The 21,249-nt window shown below is 46.9% G+C and overlaps 2 protein-coding genes across 4 annotated transcripts in view; one reads left to right on the forward strand and one right to left on the reverse strand.

The window, feature by feature from the left end:
• Positions 1 to 49: 49 nt before the first annotated feature.
• Ccdc153 (coiled-coil domain containing 153) lies at positions 50 to 5,756 on the reverse strand. Of its 2 annotated transcripts, XM_028866550.2 has the most exons (7): positions 5,709 to 5,756; positions 5,358 to 5,598; positions 4,777 to 4,842; positions 3,747 to 3,866; positions 3,057 to 3,149; positions 1,158 to 1,288; positions 50 to 234 (listed from the first exon to the last, which is right to left on the reverse strand). In XM_028866550.2, the coding sequence occupies exons 2-7, from the start codon at positions 5,425 to 5,427 to the stop codon at positions 106 to 108; spliced, it is 609 nt and encodes a 202-aa protein (XP_028722383.1). In that variant the 5' UTR covers positions 5,428 to 5,598; positions 5,709 to 5,756; the 3' UTR covers positions 50 to 105. The 2 variants fall into 2 exon arrangements, with proteins under 2 accessions (XP_028722383.1, XP_028722384.1); XM_028866551.2 differs by having other exon boundaries at positions 5,358 to 5,749.
• An 8,759-nt stretch (positions 5,757 to 14,515) lies between these two features.
• The window catches only part of Cbl (Cbl proto-oncogene), an 80,261-nt gene continuing 73,527 nt past the window's right edge, over positions 14,516 to 21,249 (forward strand). The window contains exon 1 of one of the 2 annotated variants that reach the window (XM_028866338.2): positions 14,516 to 14,861. In XM_028866338.2, coding sequence (XP_028722171.1) covers positions 14,670 to 14,861 — 192 coding nt within the window. In that variant the 5' untranslated portion in view covers positions 14,516 to 14,669. Of the gene's footprint in view, positions 14,862 to 15,160; positions 15,304 to 21,249 lie in introns of those variants that run through there. The other variant, XM_037207573.1, reaches the window with a different exon arrangement.

Genomic DNA, 21,249 nt, shown 5'->3' on the forward strand with positions numbered 1-21,249 from the left:
CCACAAGAGCCATCCCTCAATGCCAAAGGCCACAATCCACAGTTCCGTTGAATTCTACATCAAGTTGCTTTATTGCTAGGCCTCAGAGATTAGAGGCCAATGGCCTCACATATCCAGGGGGTTGAGACCAAACTGACGGAGTTGCTCCTTGTACCTGGTGTGGAGTCTCAGCACAGCTGCATCCCACTGAGGCTTGACAGCCCTCAGCTTGGCCAAGAGACAGTCCAGGCTGCCCTGTGGACACCAAGCTTTCAGGTCCCAGGAAGAGAGGGAAGGGTGAATGTTGCCTCAGGTTACCCAGCTTGGTAATAGTTCTTTTCCAGTGGCTTCCTTTTCTTTTCCCTCCCTCCCTTCTGTAAGATACCTTTGCTTTGTAGTCCAGGCTGGCTTTGAACTCAGAATTCTCCTGCCTCAGTTTCCCAAGTGCTGGTTTGCAAACATTAACGACCTTGCCTGGCTGCACATTCTCTCTCTCTCTCTCTCTCTTTCTCTCTCTCTCTTTCTCTCTCTCTCTCTTTCTCTCTCTCTCTCTCTCTCTCTCTCTCTCTCTCTCTCTCTCTCTCTCTCTCTCTCTCCAACGCTCAGGATTGAACCTAAGGCCTCACACATTCTAGGCAAGTACCCTGTCCACTGAGCTGTACATCAACCCCTCTTACTTTTTGTTTTGAGATAGAGTCTGTTACTATACACCTAGTCTGGCCTTGAACCTATGACCCTTCTGCCTCAGCCTCCTGAACAGTAGGATTACCAGCTTGTGCCACTCCTTCCTTTCTCTGCTCCTTCTTCTCCCCGTTCCTCTTCTTGTTTCCCTCCTCCCATGTCTGTGCGGGGAATTGAACCCACGGCCTCGCATACTAGGCTAGAGCTCTACCATTGACCGGTACCCCAAGCCCCTGATTATTTTGAGTCTAGGTCTCCCTAGGTAGCAGCTACATAGTACATTGTAGTCAATGTTGACCTTCAACTGGAAATCTTCATGCCTTCGCCACCCACGTATGGGGTTACAAGTCACCGGCTCTGTCAATGCCTGTATCTTCTGCTTGCACTTAGAACAGAGCATGGCTTCCTTGGGTTTGGGGGTCGTCACACTAGTTGGGGGCAAAGGGATGGAGGGTTATGGGATACTGAGAAGATGGCCTCCAGGGGGTGGTGCTTACATGCAAGATTTCCTCATACTTGGCCTCCATGTTCGCCACGTGGGCACGCAGCTGAGCCAGGGTTTCATCTTGCTCTCGGAGGGCTCGCTCTGCCTCTTCCCTCTCTGCCTTAGCCTCTCTTTGGCATGTTTCTAGGGAGCAGGGCAGGAAGATAAAGAGGACAGAATGGTGATACTATAGCAAGAGAGTAGCCAAGGGGACTTAAAAGGGTGCCTTGACAGAGGACAGTACAGACTCCCAGGGTCATCAGCTTTCCTCAAGTCTCTGTAAGGACCCACTGAGGTACGACAGAACGAGTAGATGTTTTGAGACAGATGGGGCGAAAGTGTGGTGCTTGTTACATATACAGTGTGGGGCCAATATCGCTGGGTCTCCATGTCTTAAATCTTTGGCTTTGTTCTGTTTAAGACAGAGTCTTATGTAGCCCAGGCTGGCCTTAAACTCTCCAAGTAGCCAAGGACAACCTTGAACTCCAGATCTTCTTCCCTCTATCTCCCAGGGTTGGGATTATAGACTTGTATAAATCTTTATAAATATTTTCATTTATTTATTTTTAATTTTATATCTGATTTTTAAAATAATTTTATTTTGCCCACGCCCCCCCCTCCCCCTGTGTGTATGTATGTACATGTATGCAGGTACCTGGGGAGGACAGACGAGGGCATTGGATGGGATCCCCCGAAACTGGAATTCTAATAGTTGTGAGTCACCATGTGAGTGCTGGGAATCAAAGCCAGGTCCTCAGGAAGAGCAGTCGGTGTTCATCACCATTGAGCCCTCTCTCTGGCCCCTTCTTCAGAATCTTTGGAGGGTAAAATGACCTGTGCTCCTCTGTTTGCTGTGACCCTTCCATGTGGAAATGGGAGACAAAGCACCTGCCCAGTATAGGTGTTCAGTACATGCTGAATTTTAATTTGAAAGAAGGCCAAGGTTAGAGACAGAATCCGTGGCCTATATAAGCAACTCGTGAATATTTATAGCAAAACTGAAGATATTTTGGATGTGATAGCTCACACCTGGAATCCTACAACTCAGGAGACTGAGGCTGGAGGATCACCGTGAGTTCAAGGCTACCTTGGGCTTTTGAGGAATAAGAAGACTCAGGAGGGACTGGCGCAATGGCTCAGTGGTTAAGAGCACGGTCTGTTGCTCCTGCAGAGAACCTGGGTTTCGTTCCCAGCACCCACCTGGTGGCGCAGAATCATTCTAACTCCAGTTCCAGAGGATCCAATGCCCTCTTCTGACCTCTGTTTTCTCACCTGATTGGTTTATTCGCTGATTTAACAAGTAGTAATTTAAGGCCTGTTACCAAGTGCTCGGCTTTGAAGATACTAAAGTCAATTAAATCTATTGTCTCCTGTAGTTTGGTTGTAAAAGTCAGCTAAACTAATAAGAAATGTGTTTCGCTTGGAGCAGACAAGGCAGTGAAGGGGTGACTGTTGGAGTTGGGGAGATTAAACCAAGGGGGAAATGGGGTGATAGGCCTACCTTTTCTTTACCTCTAGCTTAGAGGGCTTTAAATTTTTTTCTTTGCTTAGAGTAATTTATTTTGTTATTTTATGTGTATGAATGCGTTTCTGTGTGTATGTATGTGCACCATGTGGGCGCCTGTGGAGGTCAGAAGAGGACATCAGATCCCCTAGGGCTTACAGGTAGTTGTGAGCCACTACGAGGTGCTGGTTCAGGTTCTCTGTAAGAACGAGTGCTCTTAACTGCCGAACCAACTCTCTTAGAGGCCAAGTCCAGCCCCTAGCATAGAGGTTTGTGCCACGAACTCTGTTCAGAGGCAAGTTAGGATGAAGGTGACCCTAGTTAATATTCAAGCAACAGATTGTAGCACTCTTCCATGCTGGGCCTTCTTGGTGACCTGGGAGAGAAAGGGTGAGCGATGTGGCCTACCCAGCTGCTCCCGTAGACCTCTCGCCTCCTCCTCCAGCTGCTTGCTCCGGGTCCTCAACTCCTCTTGCAGGGCCCGACGCTGGCGGCTCATCTCTGAGGTGAGAGCCATCGGGATGGAGGCACAAAGGAAGGAAATGAAGTGGGGAAAAGTCTCATTCTGGGAACAGAACTGAGAAACTTGGGAGACCTTGAAAGTTTGGGAGATAGAAAACCGACCCCCCCACACACACCTCAGCTTAAGAGGGGGACCCTGGCCCTTCTTCCCACTCCCAAAGATAAAGAAAAGGGCTGTGAGCTGGGCGGTAGTGGCACACGTCTTTAATCCCAGCACTTGGGAGGCAGAGGTAGGCGGATCTCTGTGAGTTCGAGGCCAGCCTGGGCTACGGAGTGAGTCCCAGGAGAGGTGCAAAGCCACACAGAGAAACCCTGTGTCGAAAAACCAAAAGAAAGGAAGAAAGAAAAGGGCCGTGGCTACATTTTGTTACATAGCCATCAGACGGGCAGCATTAGCCGTTCTAGAATGCGGTGATGCACACTCTGCCAGGTCCTCAGGAGCCTCCTAGGCAGGGACGGTAGAGACAGGCAGGCTACGCCAGTTAGAACTCCCCTTCCTTTCCTTGAAGTCCCGACTTTCTTGGTTGCCCTCTTCCTCGCCCCTGCCTCCTGCCCACCTGGTCAGTCAAATCATACCTGCATACGTGGCCTTCCCTTGGCTTTGGGCCCGTTCCAGCTCAGCTTCCAGCCCTTGCAGCCTCTGCTTCAGCCTGTCTTCAGAAGCTTTGGCTCTGCGGGTCTCATCCCTCTGTAGAGCTGTTGACAGTGTGGGAGACACAGAATCGATCACCGTAGTCCCCATGAACTATGTTTACCTCTGGGAACTTGGTGACGGGTGTCAATTTCTTATTCTCTTTATTAGTGGCCCCCCCCCTCACCTGGAGCCTATAGGGTTTTCATTCCTAAGGAGTCAATTCCTCCCACGTTCTGGCTACTAAAAGATAATGACTTCCCGGAGCTGCGGGTCAGCTCCATGGTAGACCACTCACCTATCATGAATGAGGCTGCGGTTCCATTCCCAGCACTGAGGGTGGGGTGCGGGGGGTGGGGGTGGGGGGCGCGGGGGTGGGGTGGGTGTTGGGAATAGCTTCTTTCACTGATCTCCACTGCCCAGCCCTTCCTCACAGTCTTTGCCAACAGATAATGGCTAGCTTGGTTTAGCCCCGCAACACAAAATTCCAGTTCCCCAAGAACCCAGAAATGCCCCCAGGTGGCATGTGCTGAGTGGCTAGTTTATTGTCAACTTGACATAAGCTAGAGTCATCAGAGAAGGGAGCCTCAACTGAGAAAACACCTCCGTAAGATCGGGCTATAGGCAAGTCTTTAGGGCATTTTCTTAATTAGTAATTAATGGGGAGGGCCTGCCCACTGTAGATGGTGCATCCCTGGGCTGGTGGTCCTGGGTTCTATAAGCAGGCAGGCTGAACAAGCCGTGTGAAGCAAGCCAGTAAGAAGCACCCCTTCAGGGCTTCTGCATCAACTCCTGCCTTCAGGATCCTGCCCTGCTTGAGTTCCTGTCCTGGCTTCCTTTAATAACAGTGATTTGGAAGCATAAATAAACCCTTTCCTCCCCAGGCTGATTTGGTCATGGTGTTTCATCACAGCGACGATAACCCTAACTAGGGCATTCTGTCTCTGCTGTCTCCTGAGGCTTCAGGCTTCTTACCTAAGTGGTCCTGAAGCAGCTCCTTCTCCAGCAGCACCAGCTTGTGCTTGGCCTCAGCCTCTGCATCTGTCCTGGCAAGATGATAGAGTCTTAGGTTATCCTGATCTCGGTCCCACCTGGGTCCTCCTCCCATGTCCTGCGTGATGGAGGGAGATCGCTGGAGGAAGGATGCCTGATGGCAAAATCTTACAAATTCACGACTGAGTCTTCACTGCCATGTACACAGTGGGTGCTCAAAATAAGGGTGAAAAATATGGTGAAGGTAAAGAGCTAGGTGGGGCTCCAGGGGGAATTTGGGAGGGAGGCATCCTCCACTTCCTCAGCCCTGCGGAATCTGGACTCAAGGCTCTGGAGAGGAGGACAAGAAAGTTTCACCCTACCCAAGTGTGGTGGCAGCGCCTGTAACCCCAGCACTAGGAAGACTGAGTCGGAAGATATGTTTGAGGCCTGCCTGGGTCCCATAGTGACCCTGTGTCAAAAGGACAAAAGAAAAAACCAAAACAAAGACGCTCCATCTTGTTGCCCAGAGGGCTGGACTCCCTCTGAGGACCTTTGTGTCATGGACACACACTGTGACTCACCAGGACTTGGATTTTTCTTCTTCTTCTGTGCTCCGGTTTTTCTCCCCTTTGCTCTGGTTTTAGGTGGCATCCTTGCTGTCCTGGGGGAGGGAAGACCTTCTGTGTAGGTCTGTATACAGAGATGCTCTCGTGACTCCTAGGTGGCAGTAGGAGTCTCAGGACAGTCAGAATTCTAGTCTCCCAGTATATCTTATGCTTTCTAGAAGCTTCAGTTCTTGGTCTCCTGGGAACGGAGGCAGGGCTGGAAGGAAGAACAGTTCTGTGGGCAGCAGTCAGCCCTCTCAGAGAAGAGAAATCTCTGGACCTGGTTCCCTTCTCTCTCCCCAGCATGCTTATTCTTCCCCTTCCTACCTGCAGCACCCTCTCTCACTTGTGTGGTGTCTGTCTGTCTCCCTGAGGAATGACCCTCCTAGGGGAGGGCAAAGAGAGTCCCAAGCAGATTGAGCTTAGGGAGGAGCCTGGGTCCTGGGAGCCAATCCAGGGTGACAAACTTCCCCCAAGGGGTAGGACCAAGAACTGGGGTGTTGGGTTTCTGGAGACTGCCTGCTGTCTAGGCAACTGGGAAACACTGGGTTCACAGGCAGGTAGGGTGGGCTAAACCGGCTCACACAAAGGTCCTGTAAGTGGCTTCTCCTCTTATCTCCAAAGCCTAGCCTTAAAGAAAAGGCCTTGGAGCTGAATAGCTGTTATTCATGTCTACACAGGCACTGCCTGTAATCTGGAGACTTTCCTGTCTAGAAATCTAGGAGTGTCCAGTCTGAGAGAACAGCGCTTGACAGATGTAGAGGAAAGGCAGGGATAGTAGGCATCGCAGGCGCTTTACACTTCTAGGTCTCCTGAACACAGTGACATGATTCACTTTAGAACTCGAGGTCCAGCTGGACGGTGGTGGCGCACGCCTTTAATCCCAGCACTCGGGAGACAGAGGCAGGCGGGTCTCTGTGAGTTCGAGGCCAGCCCGGTCTTCAGAGCAAGTTCCAGGACAGCCAGGGCTACACAGAGAAAAATCTGTCTCGAAAAACAAAAACAAAAACAAAAAAACAAAAACAAACAAAAAGAACTTGAGGTCCACTTCAGAAAGGCTATTTATGGTGTGTGGGGGAAACACGTGTTGGCACAGGTAACTGAGAGAGTTTTCCACTTAAGGGAAACGAGAACAGAGAAGAAGTAGAGCCATGGACTTCAGGATGCTGGCCCAGAGGGGAGGCCACGAATTAGGCAGAGTCATGAACTGAACTATTTAATTTTGCTCAGCTTTAGTTTCTTGGTGAGTAAGTTTTGTACCTCCTGAAAGCCCTAGACTTTAGTGGTGTGTTTAGAGGACTTCTTTCTCTCCAGTCAATTATTGTCTCACTCCCCCCATTTCTTTGAGATTCCTCTGCAGACAGGTGTTTAGAAGCCCCCAAGCTCCCTGTAGCGTAGAGTTGGTTAGCGCTCCCTCTAGTGGACTTGCTTGACCTGCGTCTCCTAAATTTTACAGTTTAGTATTTCTTGGGCATTATCAGGCGAAGATTCCCTTTGGGGAATGCTTTCTAGCATTTTGTGGGTGATTAAATATTGATTGTAGGCAGAGAGTGTGACAGGTAGCTTGCTATTGTCCCCTCTCGAGCTGGGAGGGCTCCATCCTGGAACCATGCCATCGCTGGGCATCACAATGGTATCATACCTAGAACGGAGCAGCAAGCCTTCCTCGCTGTGGATTATGGGATCTACAGACTCTTTTTAGGCACTTTTGTCTATCCCAGTCCCTTACATTTTGGTCAGTTGCATATTATCAGAAGCAAAATCTTCAGAAATGGGTATAAGATGTGGGAGTAAATCTCTCACCTGTGAAGAGCAAGCCGAAGGTCAATCCATGTTTATTTAACCCCATGACACTTTAGATATCTTAGAAACGATTTTTAATTTTAATTTTTTATTATGTTAGATGTGTGTGGGCTTGTGCCTGTGAGTGCAATGCCCAAAGAGGCTGGAAGGGAGCATGGAGCCCCTGGAGTTGAAGTTACAGTGACGTTACAGATAAGCAGCCCATCATCGTGGTTCTGGGAATCAAACTCAGGTTCCCTGCATGAGCAGTGCTTGCTCTTGACTGCTGAATCATGGCTCCCGCCCTACTTTGGACATTTTATAGAGTGAAGAGAAGAATCAAACTTGTCTGTGTGATGCTTACAACCCATGGCACTTGGGGCTGGTGAGGCTGCGCAGGCTTCTCTGATATGGAGAACATCTTCTCATTTCCACCATGTTTTCATTGATTCTTCCTTTAGAGTCTCCTCTTCCTGCCCTGGAGTACACCGAGAGTTCCTGCCCTTTCCTTTGCACCAGGAGCGTGTTGGGACTTCTTCCACGGTGTCACTGTGTCACTCATGTTGGTACTTGGAAGGGCACGTCGGGATAGACGTGACAGGGTGCGAGCCGTACCTCAGGCCTTAGAAGAGCATTTGTTTTCACAAATATGTTCAGTCAACTGACTCTCAGGTGCAGAATCAGGATGTGGTTTGAGGTCAAGGTGAAGTGGAGTAAAAAAGAGGCCACCTGTCACGTGATGAACTGGTCCCAACGTAACCCAGAAGAGGGATGGCATTGTGATCAGCATTTCAACCCATTTCTAGAGCATATTCAGAAAACACATAAAAATAAAGAAAATTTACAGATACAAACTGTGAGAAAAAGGTCCATCCTCCCTTTTCTTTTCATGGACTTCAGCTTAGACTTGATGATAAGAAATATCATTTCAGTATATCTATCTTTCTCTGTTAAAGTTTTTTTGGGAGCCGGAGAGATGGCTCAGTAGTTAAGGGCACTTGCTGCTCTTCCAGAAGACTCACCCATGTGTACACACACAGGCAGATTATTATAACTAATAAACACGAATCTTAAAATTTGTGTTACATGTAGTGTGTGTGCGTGTGTGTGTGTGCGCGCGCGCGCGTGCACTGTAGGGCACATGTAAAAGTCAGAGGACCACTTGTGAGAGTTGATTCTCTCCTTCTTCCTCGTGCATCTTGGGGATTGAACTCAGGTCATAAGGTTGGCAGCAAGCACCTTCTCTTACTACTGAGCTGTCAGGCTGGATCCCTGTCTTCCTTTGAATAAGATCTATCCTGGAGGGCTTTGTTTGTTTGATTTTTTAGACAGGCTCTAACTGTGTAGCCCTGGCTGGTCTAGAGCTCACTGTGTAGATTAAGTTGGCCTCAAACCTCCACTGCTTCTTGAGGGTTGGAATTAAGGGTGTGCACTGCCATATCCTGATCTAGACAAGAGTTTTGAGGAGTTTTATAAGAAGGAAGATCTCTTGCTTTTTTATATATTAAAAGAAATGTGGCCTGATCAAGAGACCCAGTGGCCTTGACCTACAGCAGTGGTTCCCAACTTTCCTAACGTGGTAACCCTTTAATACAGTTCCTCATGTTGTGGTGACCCCAACCATAAAATTATTTTTGTTGCTACTTCATAACTGTAATTTTGCTACTGTTATGACTCATAATGTAAATATCAGTGTTTTCTGATGGTCTTAGGCGACCCCTGTGAAAGGGTTGTCCGACCCCCAGAGAGGTCTCCACCCACAGGTTGAGAAGCACTGGCCTACAGGAACTGTGAGCCGGGCAGAGTGACATACCATTGGAGTCCCAGCTACTCGAGAGGCTCTGGGAGAAGGACCCTTTGATCCAGTATTCAGTGTCAGCCTGGGAAACAAAGTGAGACCTGTCTCCAAACGGAGTCGGGGAGGAAAGAAAAAAGAAAGCAACAGTTGCTTAGGATGGAGAGATGATCAATGTTTCCTCTGGTTGCACGTGTCTGCACAGAAAGAAATATCATTAGCTAGCGGGAGAAAGTCTGTTCAGAGGTGGCCCATGCATCCTGTTTGTTTGTTTGCTTGTTTGTTTTTGTTTTGTTTTATGTGATTGGTGTGGATTAAGTAAATATGTGTGAAACCCCAGGCCTTGGCCTGAGGCTTTTTCTATTAGCATGTCTGCAGAGGGTCTTGTCTTCCAGGTGATATAAATGGGCAGCAAAGGCTACCGCAATCTAGGGTGGGGCTCTCAAATCTCTGAAACTAGGAAATTGTGTCCATTTTACCTGGGATAGATTTTGAGCCATTAAAAAATATAAAACGCCGGGCGGTGGTGGCGCACGCCTTTAATCCCAGCACTCGGGAGGCAGAGCCAGGCGGATCTCTGTGAGTTCGAGGCCAGCCTGGGCTACCAAGTGAGCTCCAGGAAAGGCGCAAAGCTACACAGAGAAACCCTGTCTCGAAAAACCAATATATATATATATATATATATATATATATATATATATATATATATAACATAGTTAACATAGTATGGGTCTTCATTTCTTCTCTTGGCTTTCCTCTGGGGACAAGAGCTTTTTTCAGGCCCTCGGCCGGTTCTCTGCTGGACATGTGAGAGTTATCGGGCTCTCTAAGACAAGGTTGGCACTGCTGACCCCTGCCTGGGGGATGGTGTAGGCTTCCAGTGTTTGGGTGACTGTCTTTTGTTCCTTGTGATAGTTATGCTTCTACCAGGAAATTGGCAGGAAGGGTCAAGGTCAAAACATCATGATGGATGCTCTACCTTTCCCATGGTTAGGGGAGAGTTGGCAGCCTCCATATAAACCAGCAGTGTGAATTCTGGGATAGAGAGGACATGGGGATTAAGCGCAGCTTTTGGTGGTACTGAGAATAAAGTCAATTCTAGCAAGCACTTAATGAGCACAAATTAGAGTTTTGCTGGAATTTAAAAAGTTGTCTTGTAGTGGGTAGCCGTTCCAACTTTGACCTGGAAATACCACCCCCTTTGAGGCTTCGGTAACTGTCACACCTACAAGGCGGAGCCGAGAGGACCCCTGAAGACCAGAGACCGGATGGGAGAGCTCAGTTGGTTCCTGGACCCTGGACGCTGGAGGTAGACCAAGCAGAGTTCTCCAGAGAGCACCACCGGACTGCGTTATACCTTTCCCAGACCCTGTAACCTATCCCTTCACTTGTAAGTTACCCCACAAAATAAACCTCCCTTTTAACTACGTGGAGTTGCCTTAATAATTTCACCAATATTGTCTCCTCCTGATGATTCAGTGCTGGTGCTTCTGTCTCAGTGAACTCTTAACTCTTAACTCTGAAACAAAACAAACACCACCACCCCCAAAAGAAACAGAAATATAGCCTGCCGCAGTAGAAACAAAATGTGTGCTATATAATTCCATGCCATGTAGACTTTACTGAAGGCAACACAGATTGGAAATCTTTTTTTATTTTATTTTTTATTTTGAGAGAAGTTCTCTCTGTAGACCTGCCTTGTTGTAGAATATTATTTTAAGATGTGTTACATTTGTTTATGCTGTGGAACATGTATTTAATGATGCAAAGATGTGTTGCAGTCTTTTATGTTGCATTTGTTTAACTCTGTGAAGCTGTGTTACTTTGCCTGTTTAAAATGTCTGATGGTTTAATAAAGAGCTGAATGGCCAGTAGTGAGGCAGGAGAAGGGATAGGAAGGGCTGGCAGGCAGAGAGAATAAATAGAAGGAGAAATCTGGGAGGAGAAAAGAAAGAGCAAGAGAACAAGGAGAAGAGGATGCTAGGGGCCAGCCACACAGCCACACAGTCACCCAGCAACTTAGCCAGCCACGGAGTAAGAGTGAAAGTAAGATACACAGAAATAGAAAAAGGAAAAAGATAGACGGGATAATTGAAAGTTTAGAAAGATGTCTAGAAACCAGCCAAGCTAAGACTGGGCATTTATAATTAAGTATAAACTTCCGTGTGTGATTGATTTGGGAGGGGGGGTGGGCCCCCCAAAGAGCCATAGAGTTAAAACAACCAACTACACTGCCTGCCCTGGAACTCACTATATAGACCAGGTTGAACTTACCAAGCTCTGCCTGCATCTGCCACCCAAAAACTGGGATTAAAGGCCTACACCATTATTCCCAGCTTCAGATAAGAAGTATTATTATTATTATTATTATTATTATTATTTGGTTTTTCAAGACAGTATTTCTCTGTGTAGCCCTGGATGTCCTGGAACTTACTCTGTAGACCAGGCTGGCCTCAAAGTTAGAGATCCACCTGCCACTGCTTCCTGAGTGCTAGGAGTAAAGGCATTCAGCACAACCACCCTGCTCCAGATTGGAAATCTTAAAACAAGCTGGAGATGTAAATTGTACATTTAGACAAGCTTGTGAACCCATAGGATGGACAGACAGACAGACAGACAGACAGACACACACACACACACACACACACACACACACACAAGGGTGGGGGAGAGGGAGAAGGAGGGAGAGAGAGATATCCATAGGTAACTACCTTGTACTGTATTGACTTTAGAACTGAAAAACACCCTGGTGCACCCACATAATGCTAAGTACTATAGAAGATCCAAAGTTGGCAAGATAGTATATAGCATGTTGTCATGTGACATAAGAGAGAAATATAAGCCAGGCATAGTGGTACATGCCTGTAATTCTAGTACTCAGGAGGCTGAGGCAGGAGGATTTCTGTGAGCTTCTAAATCAGCCTGGAGTCTAATGAGACTGAGTTCTGCCTGGGATACATACTGCTACTGTCTCATAAAGCCAGACAAATGGAGCTAGTGATACAGCTCGGGCTGATACTTGCCTAGCATATCTGAGGCCTGGGTTTCAGTCCCCAGAAGAAACAAAAGGCAATTTAGAGATGTGAAGGACCACCTTTCTCTGTGGGATGCCCGAGCTGGGTGATGCTTGTTTGTTTTGAGATAGGGTCTCCCTGTGTAACCCAGGTTGGCATCAACTCCTGTCTTCTGTCTAAACTGCAGCCTCCCAAGTGCTCAGATGACAGCTTGCAGCAGCATGCCTGCCCAACGGACTTGTGAAGGATGATCTGGATCTTAGAAGCACACTCCAGGCAGAGGGAATACACTCTGTGATGGTGATGAAAATATAACTATTACATTTTGTGACTTAGAAGTTATCCAGCATGGGATCTGTGTAGCATGGATCCCGAATCTTGGAGTAACTTTAAGTAAGATTGTGACTGTTAATTTCATTACAGACACAACAATGGGGAGGGTTCAAAAGTTTAGTTTGTGCGTGTGCGTGCGTGCGTGTGTGTGTGTGTGTGTGTGTGTGTGTGTGTGTGTGCGCGTGTTTCTGTTAGTGACAAGATGAACTGACAGTGTCGGTGAGGAAGATTTCACTATTACAGGGAGTCAAGAAGAAGGCCAACAAACCAGGGTGGTGGCACAGGCCGTACAAAATTTTGACAATAATTTTAGAGCGTTGCCTCGAATTTTCTTTGGTAGATTCTTTTATTTTTTTTCTAGGTAGAAAATGATAAAAGGCTGGGTGTAGTGGTGCAGAACTCTAGTCAGGGCTGTCTCAAAACAACAACCAACAACAACCCCCAAAACCAAAACCACCCCCCTCCCCACAATAACAACAACAACAACAACAACCCAAACAGAGAAAATGATAAAAGGGCATTCTACTGATGTGAAATGGTAATAAAGATTCAGAAATGTCTTAAAGATGATTGATTTGTAGTTGGGCACTGTGGCACTATATCTTTAATCCCAGCACTCGGGAGGCAGAGGCAGGCAGATCTCTGTGAGTTCAAGGCCAGCCTGTTTTACAGATCGAATTCCAAGACAGCCAGGGCTACACAGAGAAACCCTGTCTCGACACAAAACCAACCAACCAAACAAACAAACAAACAAACAAACAAACAAACAAACAAAAAAGGTGATTGATTTTCAAACCAAAGTTGTGAGACTGAATTGAATAGCTCTGGAGTTGAGAGACATTTTCCTCTCTTGAAGAAGTACTGGATACGCTAGCGACCTACCACTCAAGGGCTTGGCGGAAGAACCAAGATAGAGGTAGAGGGAGGAGCTGAGTATTTAATGGCAAGTCAGGACTTTGGAGAAAAAACAAAAAAACAAACCAACCAAACAAACAAACCCCAACTGATTAGCAAATCAAGGCAGGGCACTTCCTTCTTTGGAAAAGAAGTTCCTATTTTCAAATTTCTTCCAAAGCAGCCTGGAGATTAGGGAAGTGGAAGCCGCTGGGAGTTGAATTTCTGTTCCCGTGTGCAAGAACCCTCTGGCCATGCTCACAGCTGCCTCACAGGCTCTGTGGGCGGGGCCTCGTGCGGGCCGTGCATTCCGCTGAGCAAGTCTTTAAATACATATTCAGTTCCCAGAAACGGAAGTGCTCTTCAGAAAGAAAAAGATTAAGAGAAAGTTGTGTTTCAAAAAAGGTTAAAGGGCCTGAAAGAAGAGCTTGAGCCTCGACTGTCCCAAACATTAAGCTTTTCTGGGGCTTAATCAGTCTGCAAAAAGCTGTAGCATCTGAATTCCCATTCTCTGCCGGTTATAAATACCAAGGAGACTTTTAATCCCAGCACTCGGGACATAGAGACATGTGAATCTCCGTGAGTTCGAGGCCGCCCTGCTCTACAAAGCAAATCCCAGGACAGCCAGGGCTACATGGTGAAACAAGATGGTGGAATAGGGATATAGCTCAAGGTGGGTGGAGTGCTTGTCTAGGATGTGTTAGGTGATAGGTTCAATTCCAAGCACCACAAAAAAAAAATAGAACCACTAGGGAGTGGAAAGAGAACTTTTGGCTCTCTCCATTTCCTCACAATAGGAAGCACATAGCTCTAAACTCAGCCTCCACACTTGTCGGGAGTGGGTAAAAGACTTGATGTGCAGGCTCCTTCCATCCCGGCCTGTCTTAATCCGAGCCTAACAATGACTCACTCCCTGGAGGCACCAAGCCCAGTCCACAAAGAACATGGACGGCCAGGCTGCTTCTGCCTAGTGCGCAGGTTCTACCTTGGACCCCACCTCTTCCCTTCCGTTCCTCGCTCCTCCAGCAGAGGGCGCAGGCGCCGAGTTTCCTCTGGGCCCCGCCCCGGGGTGGCCCCGCCCCGTCCCTGAGGGTCGGGGCGGGAGCAGTGGGCGTGGAAACTGGGGCCAGGCTTTCCGGGAGCTGCCGGGCACGCGGGTGCTCGTGAGCTCGCGCGCGAGTTTGGTGGGGTCGGGGTTGGGAGGGGGGCGGAGCGGCGGCGGCCGCTGCGGTCGTCCGCGGCTCGTCGGTCTCCGGCGCGCGCGCCCGCGCTGCGCCAGGCCGCGCTCGCCCTCGCGCCCGCGCTCGCGCCCGCGCCCGCGCCGGGGCGCGCCTCCGGGCGGGCGCCTCCCTCTCACACTCGCTCAGCTGCCAGCGCCGGCGGTGGCTCGCCGGAGAGGCCCCTCCTTCTCGCCCCGCTCGTTTCCCTTCGCTCGCGGGCCGAGCGGGCTCCCCAGACCCTCGGCTGGCCATGGCCGGCAACGTGAAGAAGAGCTCGGGCGCCGGCGGCGGCGGCTCGGGGGGCTCGGGCGCGGGCGGCCTGATCGGGCTCATGAAGGACGCCTTCCAGCCGCACCACCACCACCACCACCACCTCAGCCCGCACCCTCCCGGCACGGTGGACAAGAAGATGGTGGAGAAGTGCTGGAAGCTCATGGACAAGGTGAGCGGCCTGCGGGCGGGCGGGCGGGCGCGCGCGGCGCCGGGTGGGCGTGGGCGGTGGGGAGGGAGGGAGGGCTGCAGGGAGGGAGGGCTGCCGTTGGCAGTTGGGAACGTTGAGGTGTGGGGGAGCCAGACAAAGATGGGGTGGGGGCTGGGGGAGGGCCGGTCACCGCGACACCCGGGCGGAAGTGCGATGGGGGTGAGGATCAGCCTGGGGATGTGGGTCGCCGCCGGGTGGGCCCTGCCCTGGGAGGTGGGCCCTGCCCTGGGAGGGGATGTGTGATGGGGTCTGCGGAGCCTGGGCTCCCGGTTGGAAGGGGAGTCGCTCGCCCTGGGTGAGGGACCTGGGGTCAGGACGACTGGACTGACTGCGGTCTGGGTGAGGTTATAGGTTTTTTTTTTTCTTCTCTCATTAAGATGTCACACGGAGATCAAAGAAAGAGGTGGGTTTAAATGGGGGCCGGGAAGGAACTTCCCTTCACCGCTAAGGATGGCTTAAGTTTTCTGTTGTCTTGCGAAGTGTTGGGTGTAATCCATTGCTGGTGCCGAGATGGGCACTGGTTAAACCGCAAGTTTTGGTTCGAACCCATTATCTTTCGAAAGGTGGCCTGACTGAGCGTGCTCAATTGCAGTCTGGCTTGTACAGAACTTCCTCCCTGCACTCAGTGCTTTTAGCTGGGCTGTAGTGTTTGATTTTTGTAACGGGCCTGTCTGTTATTTCGGAACCTGACTTTGAGCTTGTTTCATGAACCCCCTTGATACTTATTTTAAAATCAGGTGCGGACTGGGGTTAACACTTTATGTTTAGTGCTCTAAGCCTGTCATTCGGGAGACCTTACTTCCTTATAATTGTGTCTGTATAATGTAGTCTCGTTGGCTCAAGTATTTAAAAGTGTACACACGATCTCTTTTAACATTTCGTTCGAATTCAATGCGCTGTTTCTTTGATTCTTACCATATTCATTAATTTTTCAAAATCGCTACTGCAGATAAATGTGATTAGGAGGATCTGGCATGGAAGCAAATGGTGTTATTTCCTCCAGGGTAAACTTGGTTTCTTTGGTTCCTCTCTGGGCCCAGGTTCCTCTTCTGTAAAGTTCTCCATGGGTTGTTTTGGACTAGAAACAGCCAATAAAATTATTATGAAGCACTTGGCAAATGTAACTGCTATATAAATGCTTAACAAGTCCTGTGTGAGAATTAACACTCTTGCAGTGCATACCAGTGGTTTCAGAGTCACTTTTCCAGGACTGATTTTCCCTACCTTAAGTAATTTGAATTGTGGGAGCCCTCCTCCCCCGTCCCAACTGTTATTGTAATTAATGACATAAGTACTTCTATGGTGATTATTTTGATGTTGTGGAACTGACTTTATTATTGGAAATTATAAAACCACTATAAAGATGTGCTGACATCTTGTTTGTTTCTTTTTCTTTTTAATTTAATTTAATTTTATTCTTGTGAGTGTGGATGTTTTGTGTGCATGTATGGCTGTGCACCACATGCATGCAGTGCTTTTGAGGCCAGAAGATGTTGGATCTCCTGGAACTGGAGTTATGGATGATTGTGAGCCACCATATGGGTGTTGGGAATTGAATCTGATCTTCTGTATGAACAAGCACTCTTAACCATTGCACCATCTCTCCAGCCCCAGTATAACTGTGGCTGTCTGAAGATGCTGGGGAATGAATCCTTGTTTGCTTCTTGAGACAGCTTTCACTGTATCTCAGGATGGTCTGGGACTAAGAGCAATCCTTCTAAGCCTCAGGCTGTCTAGTGCTGTCTAGATCCATATGTTGACATCTTAAAAAAATACTGAATGTCTTTACAATCTGAAGTTTATAGGTTTACATTTTGGGATATTAACTTTTGCAGACTCCTGGTATAGAAAAATAGTTTTGTTTCTAGTTATGTTTCCCATATAGGACGTGGGAGTGGGTTCATTGTACTAAAGTGATACTGATTATTGACTTCCTTAAAATGGTGTTTCTGTTAATGAAAGATAGATTATAGCAAGTCATATTCTGTATGGTAATCCAAATAAATCCTCCTTTATTTTATGTCTTATACTTTCGTCACTTGTGAGTATTGAATTCTGAGTTTTCCTAGATACATTTAATCACTTATGGTCTCAAAGTTTTGAGTGAAACTGCATTTAGGTTTTAGTAGATTCAAGGACAGTAGACGTCTAGCTTTTCCATTTTAGTTTAGGAAGGCAGGATTGTCTCTGAAGATGTTTCAGTAATGTGTCCCATAACATATTACTAATTGTGCTGAAATGAAAGCTCAGTCCTTTCTCATGTTAGGCCTTCAGGTTTGTATCACTTCTCAGACTTCCAGATTTTCTTAATACTTCCTGTATTAAGTATTATTACTTAGTACTTAACTAATACTTGCTTGGTTGCACCATCTCCATTGCCTTTGGAGTTTTGGGGTTTCTTTTTACTTAAATTTTTTTAAAGATCTTTTAAAAATATACATTATTCATCTTGTGTGCATATGTGTGGATGTTTTTATGCATGCCATAGCCCATGTGTTGAGGTCAGAGGACAACTTGTGGGAATTGGTTCACTCTTCCATCAAGTGAGTCCCAATGTATCTTTACCATCTTGCTGCCCCGCTTTTGAAGTCTTTAAACGTAGTCACTATACCTTTTTATTTTATTTTATATGTGTGAGTGTTTTCCCTGCATGCATGTATTTGTATCCTATGTGTGCCTGGGGCCTGTGAGAGGGCCGGAAGGAGCCTGATTCCCTGGAAATGGTGTAACAGACTGTTGTGAACTTCCATGCAGGTTTTGGAAATTGAACCCTAGTCCTCTGCAAGAGCAGGAAGTGCTCTTAACCATTGAGCCATCTCTCCGGCCCCTCACTTCATCTTTCTGATAGGTGGGATTATGTAGTAAGTCCCGAGTCATCATTTCATACCTGTTTTGTTCTTGTAAAAGTTAGATGTGTGTTATTCCAGCCTGCTACTAGTCAGTTTACAGAGTTAGCCCTGGGTACTGGTTGTCTCCTTCCTTCCCCCAATATTGGATGTCTGCAGCTGATATAAATTGTGGGCTTTGCTTAACATAGGCCCAATTTGCTTAGCCATGTGGGACTTAAACTTGCTAGAAAAAAATGCTTGTGTTAGAACACCCCTTAAACAAAAATGGACATGACCAATTTTTTTTTTTTTTGCTGCCCCTCCTCCCACATGTCTTACCAGGATATTGTAATATTTGCAGAATTATTTCTCTGTAAAGAAATTGGCTAGTACATTAAAGACTAGGCAGAGAAGAGAGGTCGGAAAGAAAACTCATAAATAGCCTTATCTTTTTTTTTTTTTTCTGAGACAGAGTTTCTCTGTGTAGCTTTGCGCCTTTCCTGGAACTCACTTGGTAGCCCAGGCTGGCCTTGAACTCACAGAGATCCGCCTGGCTCTGCCTCCCGAGTGCTGGGATTAAAGGTGTGTGCCACCACCGCCGCGAGACAGGATTTCTTTGTGTAGCCTTGGCTGCCCTGGAACTCACTCTGTAGACCAAGCTAGCTAGCCTCCCATTTAGAGATCCACCTGCCTCTACCGCCCAAGTGCTGGAATTAATGGTGTTCGCCACTACCGCCCGGCTTCATGTAAATTTTAAATCACCAAGATACTTAATTTAGTGAGATGTAAAATGCCATTGTAAAGTACAGCAGGAGTAGGCAACTTCCTGGGAAAGGGAAGCTGATAGTAAATACATACTTTGGTCTTTCTGGTTATATGCTTAAGCCTGTATCCTTTGTTATTGTTATAATGTTTTAATTTTGTACAAATTACTCTTAGCTTTCAGATATTCTGGGGGGTATGTAGTCTTGTAGGTCACAATTTTCTCCCTTTGAAGTGGCAGAGTTGGTAGGATCTCAGGTGTCACTCTAGTCCAGGCTGCCTTAGAACCCATTGTGTAGTCCAGTTTGGCCTTGAACTAACAACAGTCCTCCTTTACAAGCAGGCATCACCACACAAGCTTTCAGTTTTTGAGTTTAAAAGAAGTATTTTCAAAAAAGGATTATTTGGGGGCAGTGAGATGGCTTAGCAGGTCAAGATACTTGCTGCCAAGATAGTCTGATGACCTTAGTTTGAACCTCGGGACCCACACAGTGGACGGAGAGAACCAAGTTCTACAAGTTGTCCTCTAAACATGGCACACACAGAGGCACATGTGTGTCCACACTAAATAAATAAATGAAAAGGAAGAAAATGTGGTTGTGTCCTTTTTAGGTTATCTTTCCTTGGCCATACCTGTTCCCCAATCCCAACAGAACATAGTATGTTTTGGAAGTAAAATGTCTTTAGTTGGATTTTAAACTCATATGTTTCATTGGATTTCTTGTTCTTTCCCACCTTCCTTTTCTCCTAAAGTCTTCCTTCTTAACATTTGATTTGTATGCCGAGTTCCAGGCACATGCTAGGTGTTAAGTTCACATACTCTAGGAGAAATATGATTTGTAGTGATAAGTCACTACTGAAGTATGTCCAAAGTGATCTGGGATCTCTTGGGTTTTTTTTTTTTTTTTTTTTTTTTTTTGTTTTTCGAGCAGGGTTTCTCTGTGTAGCTTTGCGCCTTTTCCTGGAACTCACTTGGTAGCCCAGGCTGGCCTCGAACTCAGAGATCCGCCTAGCTCTGCCTCCCGAGTGCTGGGATTAAAGGCGTGCGCCACCACCGCCCAGCTAGGGATCTCTTAGGTTTAAACACAAGATATTTGTTCTGGGTTTATCTTAACCTCTGATGCTTGTGTAGCGCCCCCCCCCCCTTTTTTTTTTCTTTTTTAGATGGGCTCTCACTAGGACCTGGAATTCACATAGATCTGCCTGTCTCTGTTTGCTAAGTGCTAGAATTAAACACGTACCTTCACACCTGGCCTTTTGTTTTTGTTTTTTTAAACCCCACCGTGGGTTTTTTTTGTTTGTACGCTAGGTTGGCCTCCAGCTTTCCGTGCCTCAACCTCCTGACTGTTGGGGGTGTAGCTATAGGCCACCATGCCAGACAACCTCTAAAGCTTGTAAACTCCTTAAGGAAAGCACTCTGTAAGCTGCATAAGCTACCTGTCTGTTCCACTGTGCAATAGTAGGTAGAATATAGGTGTTTGCTAAATTAAATTGCCTATATGCCCCAAAGGAATTAACTGAAAGGAAAAGGTATGTGGGTGGAAATTAATTAGCTAATTTACTTACTGTTTTTGTTTTGTTGTGGAAGAATTTAACTTAGCCACAATAAATTTATTTCTTGCTGTAGCTCTTTATTGGTATCATCCTTGTTTTATAGGTGAAAGTAGTTAGGGTCAGAGGTTAAGTAATTTCCTGACTTGGAATCCAGGATTAACCTACTTCCTAAGGCTTCCTAAGTTTTTCTATGTACTTCCTTCTCAGGTGTACAACAAAATCTCAGTCACAGAAGCTGTTTACAGTAGTACTAAAATGGATATTTGTTAGTCATAGACCATATAGATGACGCTGGTCTCACAAGATGGTAATGGAGCACTTCTTGAACTCGATAGGACAACACACTGCTATTATATTTGACGGTGCTAGTCTACACCCCTCTGGGAGGCCAGTCACATAGAATTGTGGCTTGTGCAGTTACTACAGTACGTACTTGGTAATGATGGTGAATGACTGTTCCTGGTTTAGGTATAATGTTTACTAGATTATGCTTTTTTCATTTTAATGTAGGTGTTCCTGAATCCCTTAACAGTGAAATATGTTATAGTATGAAATGTGAATATAGTATGTAGTGTTAAGCTGGAAGCAGCCTTGTAGATGTCATATTTACAGCAGCTCTTATGTAATCAGAGTGACCATTATGACTAACTATATCATCCATATTTGTATAAGTACACTCTGATGTCCAAACAGTGCTAATAGCCTAAAGATGCATTTCTAAGAGAATCATGATTGTATTTAGAGAGTGACCTGTGTAGATTCTCATTGGTGATTCTTACTCTCATTTGTTTGGTGGACTGTAGATGAACTTATTAAATATGAAACACAGAGCCAAATGCAGAGTTAATAGCCCAAGAGGTCAGAGCAATAGCTAAGAGCTAAAAACTTTACCCTTCACTGCCGCTGCTGTCCTACCTCTCCTCAAGAGACCTACATCCTGTGTGTTTGTCCTTTGACTTTCTCTTCTGCCTTCTCATTGGTTGTAAACCCAACCACATGACCTCCTCATCACTGCCTGTCTGTACAGACCTCCAGGTCTTCTATGGTTGGTATTGAGGTTAAAGGCGTGTGTCTCCATGCTGGCTGTATCCTTGAACACACGGAGATCTACCTAGCTCTGCCTCCCAAGTGCTGGGATTAAAGGCGTGCACCATCACCGCCCAGTTTCTGCTATGGCTTGCTTTTAGCTCTGACCCCCAGGCAAC

This window comes from Peromyscus leucopus, chromosome 7 (assembly GCF_004664715.2).
Source record: "Peromyscus leucopus breed LL Stock chromosome 7, UCI_PerLeu_2.1, whole genome shotgun sequence".
Classification (NCBI taxonomy): domain Eukaryota; kingdom Metazoa; phylum Chordata; class Mammalia; order Rodentia; family Cricetidae; genus Peromyscus; species Peromyscus leucopus.